Source organism: Trichechus manatus, unplaced genomic scaffold (genome assembly GCF_000243295.1).
Source record: "Trichechus manatus latirostris isolate Lorelei unplaced genomic scaffold, TriManLat1.0 scaffold00159, whole genome shotgun sequence".
Lineage (NCBI taxonomy): Eukaryota > Metazoa > Chordata > Mammalia > Sirenia > Trichechidae > Trichechus > Trichechus manatus.
This window is the reverse complement of record NW_004444095.1, coordinates 1,189,792-1,209,684: the sequence shown is the minus strand read 5'-3', so window position 1 is coordinate 1,209,684 and position 19,893 is coordinate 1,189,792. Positions and strand designations below refer to the sequence as shown.

Sequence of the window (19,893 nt, the reverse complement as noted above, 5' to 3'; positions counted from 1 at the left end):
GAACTCTATGAGGCAAGTCATATCATTATCCACATTTTACTGATAAGGAAACTTAAATTTAGAACGACTTCCCCAGGACATGCAGTCAGTGTCAATGGATAGTCTTGTTTGTTTCCCTCCCTCACTTGCTCACTTATCCATTGGTTTGGTTAACTAGTCATTGGACAAATATTTGCTATTGCTTACTGGGTGCAGGGTTCAGTACCATTCTGCAAGGGGGCGGGCAGAGATAAGCAGGGAATGGTCCCTGCCATTCCTGAGGTTACAATCAATTGCAGGAGATATTCAGGTCCATGTAACTAAAGTAGATGCGAGTATAAATCATGTGCCACGAGAATGCTAAGAAAGCAATTACAGTAAAACCTGCAAATCTGGAACCTGTGGAAATCTATCATAGAAGGAGAACTCATATTTTCCACTTAATAGAGAGTGATAGAAAAGTGGTAAGGCTGCACCCTGGAAAAACGAGGCAGTCCCTTTGAGTTCCAGCTCTCACAGGTTTCACTGTAATCCTAACTTGAACTGGAGGAAAAAAGAGTATTCCAGAGGGAAGGAACGGCATGAACAAAGCACACAAACATGAGTCGAATGGAATATCGCAGGATAAGCAGGTAATTTGGTGGGGCTTAGCAGGTTGAGTTTGGCTGGGAGTTCAGGGTCATCAGGCGGAAATGGTAGATTTGGGATATTCCTCATGCTTTTGTGTACATACCAATGAAGCAAATCCTGCATTTTTGGAACCCTACTTGCTTATTATCCAAATATGTGGTCCAAGTAAAGATAGGCAGGACTAGGGAGCAAGTGAAAAAAGATTGGTCTGGATTTATGCTAGGCAGTTGATTGCTGCTGGAAGGTCAGAGTTGGTTGCCAACCAGACTACCTGAGACACTTTTCTAATCTATTTTACCACTTGGGAATACTGCACACCACAGGAGCTAACCCCCCTGCAACTATGGTGGCTCTGCCCAATCTCTGATCAACACTGGTCTAGCATGGGCTGTTCAGAACCAAATCAAGATCCAGGGTTATAGAGTTATGATGCCTAGGGCTGCCACTAATATCAAGTAAAATGCCAGATGACAAAGCATACTATTTCATCTGTAAACTTCTTGTCCCCTCCCCCGAATGGAATTCGCTAAGCTGACAGCATGCTGTGTCAATATATTATAGAAAAACTTAATAAGAACAAAAAGAAGGGCAATTTTTACTCCATGCCACCTAAAGGTATATTTCCCAGTGATTTCCCAAGTCCACTGAAAATTTAAATATAAAAATGTCTTACATCGCACCATCCATCCTATATTGTCCCAGATTTAAGCCTTTGCCTCTGCTTCTTTGATAATTAATTATTAATCAACTGTTGGTTATTTATTAGTTGTCAATGGTTATTTATCACTCAATGATTACCAATCACTATTAACGCCAGAAAAATTACTAAAAAACCATTGACAGATTAAGAGTAAAAGACAAAATATACACCATTTCTGAGATCCTTTAGTCACCTAGTGTAATACCAAATGGCAGCCTCCCTAACCTTTTTGTGAAGGATTTAGCATTTGCCTTTTTTGGATAGTTTTAATTGGGGCAGAAGTCCATTTGTGGCTTTCAACAAGTTAAGTGTAAAAATCTCATTTTCACATTGACAAGAGAGGAAATCCTTTCTATTTGGCTTTGGTTTGATAAAAATGGGTCTCTGAGGCAATACACGGTAAGCGGATATGAAAACTGGGGTTATAAATTGTCACTTTAGTGTTCTCGGCCTTAGACATCCAAAAGATCTTACCAAAAAGGAGACATTGTTTTAATTGCTCCTCATTATATGATGAGAGAACATCATTTTTCTCCTTTTCCTCCCAGGTGGCCATTGAGGACCGCGTCAGGCAGCTGCATGAAGCGCACAGGGACTTTGGCCCGGCATCCCAGCACTTCCTTTCCAGTAAGTCGTTTTCAGCTTTCATTGCTTAACCTTTTTTTGCATCTCGGTAGCTAAGAATTAACAGTTGAATTACAGTCATCTCTGCCAGATGCAGTAGAGGCATAAATCATCCTGAAATATAACTTGGTGGATGAATTCAGAAGGTTAGGAAGAGGAGGGCCAGTTACTGGTAGATCATTTTGTCCAGTGTTTGCCTAATGCATAATTTTTTCCTGCAGTGTATTCTCAAGTGCTAACTTTACTAATATTTTGGAGTCCTTATGTCTGCCTATAGCAGTTCCCTTCATAAAGCTGAAATTATACATTTAAAATGTTACATGCTTTCAGTGTATTTCTGTATCTGTCTATCTATCTCTTCGTGTGACTCTATAATTATTTATCACTATATAATTCATCAACTACTCCCTACCTTAAAGTTGGAACCTCAGCCTATGGAGTTTCCTTTGCCTAGCTATTGTTATTCCTCTTTTATCCTTGACCTCTGCTCATTCTTTTCATTTTCTGGTTTTACTATTTTATTAATTATACTTTTATAGTTAATATGAAGAGAAATAGCCACTTAGTTAACTAAAACTTTAAGTTTGGGAACATCCTATTAATATACCAATGCATATTAAATTGGCAAGCATCTATTTTCCTCTGATTAATATTGTCAATTTATAATATTATTTCTCTGATTATAGAAGTAAATATGTTAATTGTTTTGGCATTGAAAAAAGTATAGAAAAGTATAAAGAAGAAAATTATATTGCCCGTAATTCTACTACATGGACTTAACATTTGTTAACATTTTGGTGTATTTCCTTCTGGTCATAGATGAGTATGTATGAGGGTCTAATCATCACTTTAAGGCAACTCTTTGAGCCAGGCAATGTTACAAATATTAACTAACATAATCCTTATAGCAACCCTATGAGGTAGGTTCTAGTATTTGTTTGGCCCATTTTAAAGATGAGGAAACTGAGGTGCACTGTATACACCTAGTAGAGGGCAGAGCCAGGATTCAAACCTAAGAAGCTGGGCTCCAAAGTCTGTGTTCGTAACCACTATGCTGTGCTGCCTTTTGCTTTATATATGCACATATATGATTTATATATTTTATATAAAGGAGATAATTGTGTATCATCTCCCTTCAGTCTTCTGCCTTCTTGCTTCGTTACCATTTTCTGGTCCTTTCCTTTCTGTTTCATTTTCCATAATTTAATTTTTAAAAATCCATACTCACAAATATTTTAAAGTATTTGACTAGATGCTTTCATGTGTGTCTCAGGCTGAGTATTGTCTTTTAGAAGAAAAATTCCTAGAAGGTCCTACCTTTTTGTTATACACTGATAATGGATTAAGTAAGAAGTTGTCTTACTTTCTTGACTGGATTCAACCCTATTATCCATATATGGTCTGGTTATTTGGACAATATGCTTAGAAGTTGCCAACAAAAGGGCGGAGGGTAAATTAAATCAATGTATCTATTTGAGTGGGATTGTGGCTTTCAGGAATGGCTCTAGAAAAATTACAAAGACTGTAGATTTGTCTTCTGCGTTTTTCCAAATCTCTTGTCTGCCTAACTCACCTCAGTGGCAGCCATTCTATTCAATTTAATTGAGATTAAATGTGATAACACTCGTCAGTGACTCGTAAACCATAAATAAAAATATTACTATTATAAATATTAATTACTCCTCAGATACCATGTATATTCATTCATACTGTCTCTTCTTTGCCCCTCTCCCAAATTCCCATGTCTTTCGCATTAAAACCTAGTCTTAGAAAATGATATGTTATACTCATTTAACCCAGGTGACAGGTAAAGTTCAATGTGTACTTCTCCTGGGTTATTTGCATTTTAAGAGGGTGAAAAGCCATAAGCCTGAGGAATGGCTCTCTGGTGGTAGAATGGCAGCCATAAGCTCTGAGCTGTGGGGGAAGAACTTTGAGGGGCCTGGTGGATCATCTGCACGCATCTTTCAAAACATATCACATTGGTGCCTACTTCCAGAAAGGTCAGGCCTGTAGACACAGACATTCATAAAGACACTGTTCTACCTGCCTCAATGGAGCCAGCCCTAGAAACCACCAATTTCCTGGATGTCTGTGTGAAATAGCAATATCTGCTTAGAAGCTTTGCATGCAGATGCCAAAAAATTCCGATTTGGTTTAAGGGTTGTTTGAGAAATAGGACAATGAGACTAAAGACAGATTGTTTCTTTATGTTGTCCTTTTTTTTAAATTACAGAGGTAATGTATGTTTATCAAGGAAAATTTGGACAGCAGAAAGTATGCACTGGAAAACAAAAATTATTTATAATCCCACCACTCAGAGATAATCACTATCAAAAGTTTGGTTTATATGCTGTCTGTCTTTCTCTTGGTGTGTGTGCATGTACGTGTGTGTGTGAGTTCAGGTTCTTTTTTTTTTTTTTTCTTTTAAACCAAGCATAGATAAAAACATATTACAGTTTTATAGCCTGCTTTTTTCCCTTAGAACTATATTAAAATTAATTTCATGTGTTTAAATATTCTTCTGCAGTATGAATTTTTTAAGTGACTGAATAGTACTCCCTTTTGGGGCTCTACCAAATTTACCAAGACAATTCTGTATTGTTGGATATTTATTTCCAATTTTTCACTATTATATTCAGCATTCTGACTAACATCCTTTGTATACCTTTATAAACATCTCAGATTCTTTCTGCAAGATAAATGCCTAAAAATGGAATCGCTGTGTTAAAGGACGCCCAACTGACCTCCAGAATGTTGTGCCAAGAATTGGGTGCATAATTAAAACCTTATTTGAGGCAGGCCGCCTCTGCAGTCACTTACTTGCTGTTAAATTATATTGTATAAAAGAGAAAAAAATGGTCTCCCCAAATAAATAAAAAATATGTGTGAAAAATACCACCCAGGTCATCTTAAAAGAGTATGAATTGACAGATGTTTAGTAATTTGTTTCCAGGTTACTGAGAATAATACTAGGATAATTTCTGAGGCTTAAAATTACAAAGAAAAATAAAGATAAGTCAGTAAGTGCACCCACCACAAATACTCTCACTGTCTCTCTGTCTTTGTCTCTTTCTTCATCCTCTTCTCTCTCTTCCTCTCTCACTCCTTCTCTCTCTCCCTTGCACACACATACACATTTGCCTTTGAAAATTACATTACCAGCTGTCTTTGTTTTCTGTGTCAGTAGAGAGAGGCAGCCTTTTACTGAAGAAAGGTATTCACCGTTTCTTCTTGATGGTCCAATCTCTACTTGTTAGAGAAGTTGTTTCTTTTATCTTAGATCTGAGAGAAAAAGAGAACATTGTAAAATGTGACCCTTATCCACTGATAGACACTAGCTTGCCTTTTATTCTAGCTTTACTACTCTACTACTCCTAATTGACTTCTGCAACCTAAACCAAGAAAAAGGAGAAATTCTCATATTTTGATTATATATATATATATATAGAGAGAGAGAGAGAGAGTGTGTGTGTGTGTGTGTGTGTGTGTGTGTGTCCCTGCATGGCACAAATGGTGAAGCACTTGACTACTAGCTGAAAGGTTGGCAGTTTGAATCCATCCAGAGGCTTCTTGGAAGACAAGGCCCAACAATCTGCTTCTGAAAGGTCACAGCCTTGAAAACTGTATGGAGCACAGTTCTACTCTGACACTTGGAATTGACTTGATGGCAACCAACAACTATACATATATACATGTGTGTATATATAGTTGGTAGATACAATGTCAGTCTCTTCCTATGTCAATGATCAAGGAAGTACTATAGTTTTAAAAAAAAGAAAGTACTATAGTATTATATAGTATAGTAGTTTGAAAATTGTCATCTTTTGTTACTCAAAAATTTAAGACCTTTTTCTGGCCATTTTCTCAATCCTCTGGGTTTCTGATCTAAATTTTACTTTTTCACCAAGAAAGATAACTATATATTTGGGCAAAGGTAGAAATATTTCTGTAACAGTAAAAAGAACTTGTAGTTGTCTTAATACCTTACCAGTTCTAGAATTCCCTAAAGGAGCATTTTCCAAGCTGAGTTCCTCAGAGCACTAATGCTCTGTAAGATGTTAATAAGTGTCCCTCGAAAACACAGTTTGGGATCGAGCAATAAGTTTGGAGAAATACTAGGTTATAAAGATAAGCATGTTCCTTTCCTGTTGGAATTCTTGGAGCCTTTACTATACATGAAGACTGTAAGAGGAGGGTAAGAACTTGATCCAATTAAAAAGAAAATGAGTATTAATAAGGCTAAAACATTAACTTTTTATCTTTCCTAAGGTTCCAAGCTCCATCTCCACCCCAGAAGTTCCCTTATGCTATGGGATTTCATAATTATAGAGAAGCTTAGAGCACATCTACATGAGTTTTCAGACTCTGGGGTGTGGCTCATTAGTGAATCCTGAAATTACTTTAACGGGTTGCAACCAGCAATTTTTTTCAATAATTTATTTTATTTTTTTGTTGTCGTTGAGAATATACACAGCAGAGCATACACCGATTAAACAATTTCTATAGGTGAAATTCAGTGACATTAATTACAGTTTCAAGTTGTGCAACCATTCTCACCCTCCTTTTCTGAGTTATTCCTCCCCTGTTAACATAAACTCACAGTCTCCTAAGCTTCCTATATAACCTTTCAGAGTTGCTGTTGTCAGTTTGATCCCATATATAGGTAGTTCTTTAAATGAGCATAATGCTCAAGGCAGACATTCTTTACTAGTTAAGCTAAACTATTGTTTGGTTTGAAGAAGACTTTCGGGGATATTTTTGGTTTAAGGTTTAAGGTTCAAACATCTCAGGGCAATAGTTTCAGTGGTACATCCAGCCTCCATGGATCCAGAAACTCTGGATTCCATGAGAATTTTAAATTCTGTTCTGAATTTTCCCTTTTTTGACCAGGATTCTTCTATAGAATCTCTGATCAAAATGTTTGGTAATGGCAGCTGGACATCATCCACTTCTACTCTCATGGCAAAGAAGGCAGTTGTTCATGGAGGCAATTAGCCATGCATTTGTAACCCACAGTTTTTAACGAGATCAAACAGATTAGAAAATATCAGAATACATTGCTCGAACAAGTTTAAGTATTGTTTTATGACATTTTAGTTTCAGTTAGGTGTGTGTGTGTGTGTGTGCTGGATGACAATGCAAAATTTTTTCCTTCTGTGGGTTGCAGTCAAAAAAGTTTGAAAGTCACTGAACTAGTTCAGCCCTTACCTTATTTTACAGATGACAAAGTAGGTGCAGCAAGATCAAATGACATGGCCAAATCCACACAGATAGTTATAATAGATCTGGTACTAGAACCCAGTTTCTAGACTTCCAAGCCAGACCTCATGCTTCCTTACCCATTAAGAAAAAACACCCAAGCCAATGACTGTCTAGTCCATCTTTATATTTTCACATATTTTTCTCTCTTCTATTCCTCCTAGTCTGTCCCCTACTAAGTCAATTTACAGAGCATGGATTTTTCTCTCGAGACCTCTGGGCCAAGGGTTGCTTTACCAGATGGTTTGGGATATTGGTTAAGAGTTACAGGCTAGACTGACTGGGTTCAAATACTGGCTTGGATACTTACTTAATCTCTATATTCCTCAACTGTAAAACGGGGATAAAATAACATGTGGGATCAATTTAAGACACTTTCCACCCCATGCTTTAACAGCTGTGAAATAAGAATGCACCTTATGATCAATAAGGTCTTGGATTCGATGAAATATGGTAGTATTACCTCATAGAGTTCTAATGAAGATGAAGTAGTTAATACATATAAAACTGTTAGAACAGTACTCGACCCATACTAAGTGCTATGCAGGTGTTTGCTATTATTATTAGCATTATTATAATTATTATTATTATCTGCTTGGTAGCATATTTTAGTATATACCTGTTAGGGTCAAACTACACATGAGATTGTCATTTATTCTCTGGCATTTACTTCTCAGTGAAACTCATTTCTCTCATTTCTAAAGATAGTTTTCATGGCTCTAATCTGAAAGTCCAGGGTTTAGTACAATTACAAAAACTCACTGGGTTATTTGTGTAACTAATGAATGATGAATAATCAAATGGGTAGACCCTAATCCCTATAAGAACGGGCTCCTATCAGTCTTGTTCCCCAGTACCTAACCAGTACCTAACATTGTACCTGGCACTTGGTAGATGTTCAATAAATACAGAACAAATTATGTCTTATACCCAAATGAAGAAGAGGTAAATTTTCTCCTGACATCGACAGTGCACAGTGGCATGAGATTTAGCATACTGACTACCACATAGTAGACACTCAAATAACGTGACCTTTAATCTTGCCCCTTGGCAAGGAGTAATAGTAGCATTTATAACTTTACATGGTCTTTTTTATCACAATCTACTGTACTGTGTAATATATTAACGGGGGAAAAAAAGCGGACTTCAAAATTACAGCACGATCACAACTATACTAGAAAAAGAATAAAAGCAACAGAAAGGTGTACACAAAGGAAAGACTGAAAATAGAATAACACCAAAATGTAAACAGCTGTTGTGGTTTTTCTTTCTTTTTACCTTTGCAGATTTTTATTGTAATAAGCAGATATTGCTTTTATAAAGGAAAAAAAATAAAGGCAAAAGTTTTATGCTCTGGCTTTTAACTCAGTGACCTCTTGCAGTATTATACTCTATTGATGTCTATGATACTCTATAAGAACAATTTCTTTTTTACTATTTATTCCGAATTTAAAAGCTGTGAGTTTCTTTGACTGACTTTCTTGTTCTCAGATTATGAGACACTGTAAAAAGAAAGGACTGATCAGTTATTTCTTGCAGGCTTTACAATCTTAACTGCCTTAATCAGATCACTAGTTAACTCTTTTTGTCTCTTGTCAAAGGAGCCCAAAGTTTTACAGTTTCCTTTTGTTGCATCTGGCTAAACAGTTTGTTTCCATTTTGAGAGTTGCCAGACCTTCACCATCCTACAAACACACACACACACACACACACACACACACACTTAATAAAGAAAAGATAGGGAAAAAAACCTTGAAGCACATCTAATAATTGCTGACATTTCACTTAACAGTGTTCCAACCTATGCTACCAGCATCCTCAGGGGATGAATGAAATTGAAATACAAGCAGGCCAGTAATTTAAAGCTTCACATCAGCTTAAAGAAGCTGTCATGATAAAAGTCAGAAAGATTCTTGAAGGTACAATGTGAGATGATTTTCAGCCTAAAGCTGCTAGTCATTTTCTCTATCAGGTAAAATCCCAGGGCCAAATAATTTGGGCCAGTTTCTTCAGCAGACACGTGCTATCCTGGGTGTTGAGAACTTGGGAGAAATGCAGTCTAACCTATCAGTGATGCTGGCAACACCTCCATAAATTCAACGATAGATTTTCAGATGCTCACAAAAGGCAGTCACAGTGATAATAATTATACTCTTCTCTCAAAATCTATTTCAACGGCCCATTTTACTTTAGCCCAGATTAATACTCTCCAATAAGACCTTGGAGCCCTAGTGGTGCAGTGGTTAAGACCTCGGCTCCTAACCAAAAGGTCAGCAGTTCAAATCCACCAGCCGCCCCTAGGAAACCCTATGGGGCAGTTCTACTACTCTGTCCTATAGGGTTGCTATGAGTCAGAATCGACTCAATGGCAACTTTTTTTTTTTTAGTAAGATCTCAGAATGATTTTCTTTTAGAGTATCCTTATTAACAAAATTGTGCATCATTGACCCCGCATATCCCATTTAATGGACACATGAGGAAGCTTAGGAGAGTTCTCAATTTCTGATGTGGGAATTTGTGTGCTATAGTTGGCTTATGAGTCCCTGGGTGATGCAAACTGTGAAGCACTCAGCTACTAACCAAAAGTTTGTCAATTGAAATCCACCCAGAGATGCCTCAAAAGGCCTGGTGATCTACTTCAGCAAAACCAGCCACTGAAAAACCCTACGGTGCACAGTTCTACTCTGACACACATGGGGTCAGCATGAGTCGGAATCGACTCAACAAAAACTGGTTAGAAGACAGCAAGACAGGTCCCATTTGGCTGAGGGAGGTTCTCGGGAGAAGGGGACAATGAGACCTTAGCAGCCAACACTCACAGCAGCTGAGGATGGGTGCACCGACCCAGTAAAGGGGACACCAATAGCATTAACTTCTCCAAGACTTTATGGAGCTACTATGATACCCCATGCATAAGCTGGCTTTAGAGCTAAATGGTGACATTTAGCTTGATTACCAACCACTACTCCTTTATCACACACCCACATGGAAATTAGTCCTGTGGCATGGAAGAGATGTGGCAAATGTCCCTTTTCTTTCTTATTTCACCTTCCCCATTGTTACAGACTCATCTGGACCTAGGCGGGGAGACCAGCACCACAGTTCTGAATTACTTCCATGATACTTGGGCACTAATTTAGTGGCATACTGGCTCTGAAAGGTATATTTTTACACTCCCCAGAAAACAAAGGCATTTGTGAGTTTGGCTTAGGGTAGCATTTTGTCATCTGTCCCAGAATACAAAACTTTGCACAACAGAAATGGTGGAATCACATCCCTGTGGGCAAAAATCATTACTTTCGTTTTTCCTTTTGGATGTTTTCCATTTTCAGAACACAACCAGTTTGGGATTACAAAATACTTTTCAGCGAGAACTTTGAGGTGAGGACAAAAGGTGTTTTGCTCCTTTGTAGACTTACATAAACTGCTCCTGGTTTAAAAACCATTCTCCTGGATTTTTAAATATAACTTTAGATATCAGCAATAAAAGTCACCTTGATTTCAGTCCATTGCAGGTACTGCTGTCATGTGTGGTGTCTCCTTAACATTGTAAGAACCAGAGAGAGGCATAGTTGATCAGGGGTGTTTTAAGGATACATGGAAACATAAGGAAAGGTGGGGAACAACAGTCAACACAAAGCATATGTTTGCTTCTCTGCTGCTGCAGACTTCAAATTATCAGTGTCATAGCTTCTCCCCTCCACCTCCTATCTTCTGCTTACTCATAGTTTCTACTGCCTTATGACTTTTGTTTTCTTCCTTTGCTCTTAGACACTTTTAACTTTCCCAGCTCTCTACCGTCTAAATTTTTCGCTGTATATTACATTCAAACTGTCCAAGAAAGAGGATCTAATTCAGTTAGTTTTTTACTGTAGACCATGCTTTCTTAACCTGGGCATTATTGACAATTTGGACAAGATAATTCTTTCTTGTGAGGGGCTGTGTTGTACACTGTAGGATGTTTAGCAACATCCTTGCCCTCTACCTACTGCATGCCAGTAGCATTTTCCACTGTTAGTTGTGACAACCAAAAATGTCTCCAAACATTGTCAAATGCCCCCGGAGGACAAAATCGCCCCCAGTTGAGAATCACTTCCATGGACCAACCCCTATATAACCATTTCATGGATAAAAAAAATTAATTTTGGGGATTTTTTTGGTGATGCCATATTTTTTCGCTAATGGAATGGATACTGAATCATTTTTCATTGGTAGTTTTTTTTTATTACTCGAAAAAATTAAGTGCCAATTGCCAGCAGGACATATCAGTCCCATATTCCATGAAGCACATCACACATGCAGGACATATTAGTCCCATGGCACATCACACTTCCTGGTTATACCTGAGCCATAAAATATCTTATTCAACTTTCCAAAAATACACACGAAATACTAAATAAACATTACACTTGCTGCACATAATTGTTATCAGTTTGATTTAGAGTGGGCCATATTGGTATCATGTTCCATGAAGCACACCACACACGTGGGACATATCAATCCCATGGCCCAGGAAGTGCATCACAAACTGTTTTCACCCCCGAAATAACTCGTTTACTTGAATATTTCCCAATCGCAGTAACCATACCTTCCCAATAACACAAAGGAAATAGTAAACATACTTGCAAGCCTTATCTCGCTGTACAGAAGCCAAAAGACACAAACGTTGCACACAACCACTCTTCCGGGGAGCATCCCCTCATATGAATGGCTCTCAACACTCAAGTGTGGCACAGACCAACTTCCTAATTTTTTAGGCAGCCGCACCAGGATCCTCCACAACACCAGAATGTGTTAAAATGGCTCAAATGCCTGCCAATAAACCTCCAGGGGTAGAAAATGTAACACGGGCACATAAAAAATGTAACATGATCCATGAAAGGGATAATTCCTGGCCATGGCAATGGAGTCACATGGAACACTAATATGAGTGGCTTAAGCCTAAGGAATGGTTCAAGACTACTTTTTTTGCACCACCAGGTCTCCTTCAATGAAGGAGAATGTCCTCAGCAGACAGCCACCAGTTGTCTGCCCTTTCAGGGAATGCCTCAGCTGCAGAGAGCTGCCTCGCCCAAGATCATACCCCTACCATGGGCAGGTCACAACTAATGATTGATCAATGCAAGAGTATAAAGGTTTAACCGTTTTGACCCAACTCAGGACAACTCTAATGGGCTATTCTACCTCAAGAGGTCCCTGTGGGGTTAACTGAGGCCATAACTGGGCCCGCATCCTACCTTGGCTTCTCCTTAGTCTCACTTCTGCTTCCTTCCCCTCCGTTCCATAGGTGTTCATCCTAAGGGCACAGCTTACTAAATATTCTGCTCTCTAAAGTGGGTCTCAGAGTCTACTTCCTGGTGAACCTCACCTGTGAGAGGAACAATGTAGCTGACAGGCATTTAAAAGCTTCTTAGAAAAAGGCATTGTAATAGTACCATTCTAGTCACTCAGTCCTTTGATTTACTTTTGCTCATAATGAGGTTGATGATTTTGTCTAGTGGTCTAGTGGTGATCATCATTATTTAAGGTGTCCAACCTTATGATATCCATTTACAAGTAAGGACTTTTGGGACAGCATAAAATGACATCAGCCTCTTGCCTTACACCTTAAGCTCAGCAGTATACATAGCATAGCAATAACTGACAAGAGTTAGAATGCAGGATGGTCAATAAAATAGATCATAAAATTAAATGAGTTTAAGCGTGAGCACTGTAAGGGTACAGGGCATTCATTGTTCTTTTTTTTTTTTTTCTTCAAATTTCTTGCATCTAACACAATGCCTTGCACATAGATGCTGGATATGCCCTGATTGAGTGAGTAACTGTGCACTCTTAAGATTATTCCAACTCCGATGCAAGAGGAAAGAACTTAGTCCAGTGTCCAGTCTAATGTCCTGAAAAATGACAAGTTATGAACTTCACTTTATTTTCTGTTAGCTATGAAGAGAATTGATTCATTCTGTCACTCAGCAGATGTCCACTGAATGACAAATATAGGCCAAACTTTGTTCTGGGTACTAGGGAAAGAGCAGTAAATAAAACAAAGTTCCATCTAAATTTTAATAGGAGAAGATGGACAATCAGGTCATGATAAGTTTGATAAAGAAGAATAAAGCAGGCTAAAAGGGCTAGAGATGATGGGGGATGGGAGCTCTTTAAATGAAATGGTCAGGGATGGCCTGACTGATAAGGTGACATTAGAGCAGAGACGTGAGGGAACAAGCCATGCAGGTATCTGAGGGCAAAGAGTTTCAGGTAGAAGACACAGTAAATGCTTACAGAGTTTGAAGAATAGCAAGGAGGCCAGAGGCCAGTACAGCTGAAGCAGAGGAGGCAAGCTGGAGAATGATAGTTCAGTGAGTGGCCAAGGGCCAGTTCAGATAGGGTCTTGGGGATTTGTTCTTAGTAAGAAGGGAAAATTTTAGGAGGGTTCTGAGCTAAGAAGTGACGTGATCTGACTTGCTTTGCCTGTAGCATTTATGCATTCACCCATTTATATATTAACAAACACTGTTGTTGTTGTTATTATTTGTCCTCGAGTGGATTCCTACTCATAGCGACTTTATATGACAGTGTAGAACTGCCCCATAGGGTTTCCAAGACTATAACCTTTACTGGAGCAGATCGCTTTATGGGAGCAGATCACCAGGTCTTTTTGCCACAGAGTCACTAGCGGGTTCAAACGCCAACCTTTCGGTTAGCAGCCAAGTGCTTAACCATTGCGTCACCAGGGTTCCTGGTTAACAAATACTAGGTACTTGTAATGTGAAGATGAGGAGAACAGAATCGTAGCCTTGGGACACTCACATTTTAACCAAAAAAGATAGACCTATTAAAAAAAATCATGACCATCTATAGTGGTGGCAAGTAGTGAGTGTTGTAGAAATATAGTAGAAGGAGGAATTACTTTTACAGTGAGGGAAATGAGATGCTCTATCTAGACTAGTATTAATGCACATTATCCCTGAGTCTACAGGCAAAATCCAAGGTAGAGGATATTTCATTTGATAAGAATCTGGCAAAGAATGCTTCTAATTGCTTGGCCCTTTATTTCGTTTAGCAAGAGTCATAAGATGTATTCAATGATGAGAATCAGGTTTTCCTTTCGACTTAGCCATTCTGATATGATGAATATCCCCCTCTCCAATTATACATGTAGTCTCCTTATAGCCCTTTTGTTCAGAAAAGAGATTTCTTATGTATGTATAATGAATATAAATATAAGTTTTAGAGAGTGCTAATGTTCTAATGAGATAGAAATAGACAAGAGAAAGAATAATGGAAGGATTAGTCAACATGGGGGTAATTTGACTTGGAAAGAGAAAGTCTGAGCAGGAAATACCTGGGAAAAAAATTAAAAGAGGAATGAAATGGAATAAGCTCATTTTATGGTGTGAGTTAAGGACAGAGGGATTTATTCTCAAAAGGCAAAAAGTGGAAGAGTTTATTTTGTGGAATTTGCCGTAGGATAGATAAAGGGAAAGAGAGTAATTCAGAACACTTGGTCCAGGAGGTCTGGAGGTGATACATACATCTATTAGAGATGTCAGAAGGAGGGGGAAAGTTTTGAACTGGACTTTAAGTTATTCCTGGAGCCCAACACAAAAGCTCATGAGCATCTTGCCACCTGAGGGCAAAATAAAGGGCCACAAAGCTTATGTCTTAAATGTGACAGTATATAACTCCAGGTCAGAGAATTCATCTAACATGGATCACTCACACTAATTTAAATAGGAAAATATATACATACATACAGATATATATAGTAAGTTTGGTAACGTGAAATTTAATTTAAAAATCAGAACTGAAAATAAAAATTAAAACAAAAATGTTTTATTTCTTTCTAAAAATACTTAGCTGTTTGCTTTGCATTTTTAAGCAATGCTAACATAAAATGATAAAACATAGTTGACTTTTGTAGTTGACACCAGCATCTGAATACTAAGAGGAAGATTTGTCTCCTTTCATGTTTTATTTCTCTGACAATGGCATATAATTTTTGAAGAGTCCAAAAATTGCTGGAAATGGAAGAAGGGGCTTATTTCCTTGAGTTGTTCCCTAGGCCTGTGATTTGGTGCTTACTAGTCAGTTAAACTATAATCATAGAAGGTCTTTCTCATTTGCCTGGTTACCTTGGGATTCCTCAAACTAGTAGTAAATTAGTGTAATAAACATCCTGATAACTAACTACAGTTACAATAATAATAATAATAGATGTAAGAATAAAACAAATATTGAGCAATTTGTGCTCTTAACACTGAGGAAGCATTTTACATGGGATTGACCTGTTTAATCCTCACAACAACCCTATAAAATAAGGACTATTATTATCTTCGTTTCACAGAAGAGAAAACTAAGACTGAAGAGGTTCAATAACATATTCAAGTTCACACTTGTAACCATTATGGTTACTTTAGAGAAGAGCTTTCAGAGACTAGTGAGTGGCAACCCACAAGTCTCAACTGCATAGACCAAAGGGGCTAATCGCCATTACTTTTTGGATGATAGTAGAGGAAGTGATTAGTAACAAATGGGGGAGATTTGTGCAGGGGTGCATTTTCTATTCTTTAATGTCCTTTTTACTCTCTTTCACTCTCTTTCTGTGTTAGTCGGCTATATCCACAACAATGTTGTGTAATAAGCCAACCCCAGACCTCAGTGACTTACATATAACAACAAGCTTCTAGTCTCATGCTTATGGATCTACAGGTCAACCGTGGCTCAGGTGATCCGGACAAAACTTGACTGGAAAGCTCTGCTTCTGGCTGCAGGTTAGTTGGGCTTGACTCCAAATTGTAAATTCAGTTCAGAGTCTCTCCAAGTGTGTTGGGTCTTGAGGCCCAAGCCAAAGGATTAAGGTCACCTGGGGCATGTTCTCATGGCAGATCACCAGAGTGCAAAAGGACAAGCCTCTGCTCACATCTTGTCTAGTAAAGCCCATTGCTCAATGCAAGTCACTTGGTCAAGTCAAAGTCAAGGGACTAAGAAGCACACTGTGCCCACCACGAGGCTATGGCTAAGGTATAGATTTTTCTATTTGTTTGCTTTACAATGCAGTGAAGAATTGGGACCAAAATTCAATCTCTCTCACCCTCTTATTGCTTTAATTGCTGTCCTATGCTTAGCTCTTTCTCACTCTTCTCATGTTGCTTTCTGAATAGGATGTACATCCTATCTATAGTCATTTGGTTTTTAATATCTGAGTTGCTCACTACTGTCTCAGGTTCCAAATTTTACTTTCCTTGAAATTTCCCTGGTGCCTAATACACTACCGTTCACACAGAGAGCATTCAGCAAATGGTGTTGACTGCCTGCCGTCTTTTAAAATCACATCTGGAGAGACACTAAGGGCACCTGGCAATATTGCAATGACTTGTTAGTAACCTGACTTAACCCAGACGGCCCAAAGACTGTAACCACCATTACCTGGAGGAAAGTTCCCTGGTAATGCAGTCAGTCAATTCTGTTCTACATTATTCAGAAATTCCATGAGCATAACTCAGTCACGGCTCTATTGATCTAGACACCCATCCTCCTACATCTGGCCTTCTGAGGCTTGATTTCTTTCTTGCCCTCCTAATAATCACAACGAGGTTCTTGAAGTTTTGTAGAAGTCAGTTTGAAGGAGCTTTCCTTTCATGAGTAATGCCACCAAATATTGGTTATTAGACTTTGTGAGACTGTGCAGCCAGCAGTACTGGATATTAGATACAGTGTTTATCTCTGCAATTCGGTCACCTTGCCAAGTAGTTTAATATGAACTCTTGACTTCCCAGATCAAATGTAAGCCTGATACTCTAAATGACTTGGCAATCTACCGATAAATCCCATGGTGTGGTATTCTGTTCACCATGTGCGATGGTCTCAGAGCTCAGTGTTATCTGTCTGACAGCTCATATAATATTTACAGGTTGTTATTCGTGAGGAATTTTAGTTAGCCGTAAAGATTTTCACAGCTACGGCAGACATTAGAGGTCTCATTCATCATTCTTCTGACCTTCCCCTCTGGAAAGTAGCCCATCTGTCTCTGCTGTTGAAATCTTTATGGAAAATCTGCCCATCTTTGAAAGTTTAGTAAGTGATCTTAAAGTTTTCGTTGAACCTTTACTTTTTGATATATGATATAGACATAAAAAGCACTATTCTTATTTTAATTTAATGTTTTTAAAAGTATTAAATTTAACTTGGCCTTTCAGTTAAATGACAGAAAACTTACTGCTGCTACAGGAACTATATGCATCACATCAAAAGAAAATAGGAACCATACAGGAAGCAATTGCAATGGGAAAAAAATGATACAAAAACACATACTCATTCAGTATTAGTAACTACATGAAAATGTAAATACTGTATTATAATCTTGAGTTTAACTTTTCAAGATGTGAAAAAGGTAGAAATACGTTTTTCATATAATTTAATATTATAAAGAAGACCCTAAGCAAATTCAATAAATAAATGAATTGAATGGGCTGGTTTTCAGAGCAGGAAAGAGAGATGACCAACCCTTAGATGTTGCCCTTCCCCACTTATATTCTCCTTTCATACCCAACTTCTCAAATGCTTTTTCAGGACCTAATCCTGCAACTTTCCCTTCCATCTCCTCCCTCTTTCAGCCTCTGTGATCTGGTTGCTACCTTCACCACCCTTGTGAAATTGCCCTGTTGAGGTCACCAGTATTCTCCTTATGACCAAATACATCTTTCTCTTCTATACTCTTAGTCTTCTGGAACCCATAGCTGCTCACACCTCACCAGTTTGGCTGTCCTTCTTGAAATATGTTTTACCCTACTTGATTCTAGGTTCTATACTGCTTTTCTCTGACTGCTTTTCCATTGCCACTGCCATTTGCGGGCATCCCCCGGGTACAGGTCTCCCTTTACAGCAATCTCCGTTAAAGAGTTCAGCCATTCTCATAGCTTTGGCTCTCATTCTAATACTTATAGTCTTGTTCTTTCACTTGAGTTTCAATGAAAGTACCCACCTTTCCAGTATTTTAATCTAAAGATATAACTTATCTGAAATTCAACTCCCCCAAGTTATTTTTTTCCGACAATGAAACCCCCAATTGCCTAGTAACTAAGTCTTAGAAATATGGAGTCATCTGTGATTTCTCTCTTTCCCCGGACACCAAATTCACTTATGGACTGCCTATCAAACCCCACTCTCCTACCTCTAACCCACCATGTATGGTACCACCAGAGCAATCTTCTTAGATTTTCATCATGGTAATCCTCTTATTATAAAACAGCCCTGTAGTTCACACTGTATCAAATATAAACTAATATGTTCATCATTCATGTTGATGAATGGGGAACAAAGGGTCTAACTAAGAATGGAAGATCTGTTAAACAGATACCATTGGTCTGGGTGGACAGAGGTAGAGAAAGACGTAACATACCCCTAGTAGGCATTTCTCTCGCCACCCTTTATGCTACATGTGGCACGTTAATATTAGTCAAAACCAGATCCAAGGATTGCTGAAGACATATGCTGCCCAGTTAAGGCAGAGAGATTGATTCTAGGATTACCATCATTCAGATAATATGCATAGATATGTAATTACAAACATTATTTGTATGGTAATTAACATTTCACAAAGCAATTTCATATCCATTTTCTCATTTAATTCTAACAACATTTCAGTGAGGGAGATATCTTTACTCTCACTTTGCATGTAAGAAAAATAAGACTCAGAGAAAAAAAATTGCTTAAGATCATACCATCATGATGGCATCAGGACTCAAGTCCATTTCTTCTGAATCTGCTCTGGACACTTTCCACTTGATCCAGGTACCTCTCAAGACACTGGGTTAGGCTTTGAGATAATGTGCTGGGTGGCCTTCTGAACTCAAAGAGCTTACAGCTATCAAGGGGAGAAAGCGTGCGAGAGACAATTTCTCAAATAATCCACTGTATCAGCCAGTATATCTAACCTGCCTTGAGAATTACACCAACTAAATGCCATTGACCTGCAGAAAATGGATTTTCTCTTTCCACCTGGATCATTAAAGAATGACTCCTGCTGGCAGGAGTGTAATTTATATAAAATGTCCATAGTCTTCGATCAAGTAAATATACTTCTAGGAATTTTACCTAAGAAAATTAACAAAAATACCTGCAAAGATTTATCTATGAAGATGTTCACGGCAGCCTTACTTACAACAGTGTAAAACTGGAAACAACATAAATGTTCCCCAAGAGGGAATTTCTTCAGTAAATTAAGGTACATCCATTAATGGAATACTGTTCATCCATTAAAAATCTGTTGTAACCCAGTAAGCCTGCTCTTAAGTATTTACCTTAGAGAAGTGAAAACTTATGCTTTCACAAAAACCTGTACATGAATGTTGATACCAGCTTTATTCATAATTGTCAAATGCTGGAAACAAACCAAATGTCCTCCTACAGGTGAATGGATAAACAAACTGTGGTATAATATACAAAGGAACACTATTCAACAAACTATTGATACACACAAAAGTATGGATCAATCTCAAATGCATTATGCTGAGTCAAAGAAATTAGTCTCAAAAGGTTACTACTGTATGCTTCCATTAATATGACATTCTGGGAAAAGCAAAACTATATCAACAGAGAATAGGTCAGTAGCTGCCAGGTGCTGGGGCTAGAAGAGGAGTTGACTACAAAGGGATAGCATGAGGAAAATTTGGGGGGTTATGGAACTGTTCTATATCCTG

At 38.1% G+C, this 19,893-nt stretch overlaps 1 protein-coding gene across 1 annotated transcript in view; it reads left to right on the top strand.

Moving 5' to 3' along the window:
• Positions 1-19,893, top strand: part of DMD (dystrophin) — a 2,372,918-nt gene that overhangs the window by 2,130,329 nt on the left and 222,696 nt on the right. The window contains exon 61 of the mRNA XM_004386236.2: positions 1,858-1,936. Coding sequence (XP_004386293.1) covers positions 1,858-1,936 — 79 coding nt within the window. The remainder of the gene's footprint in view (positions 1-1,857; positions 1,937-19,893) is intronic.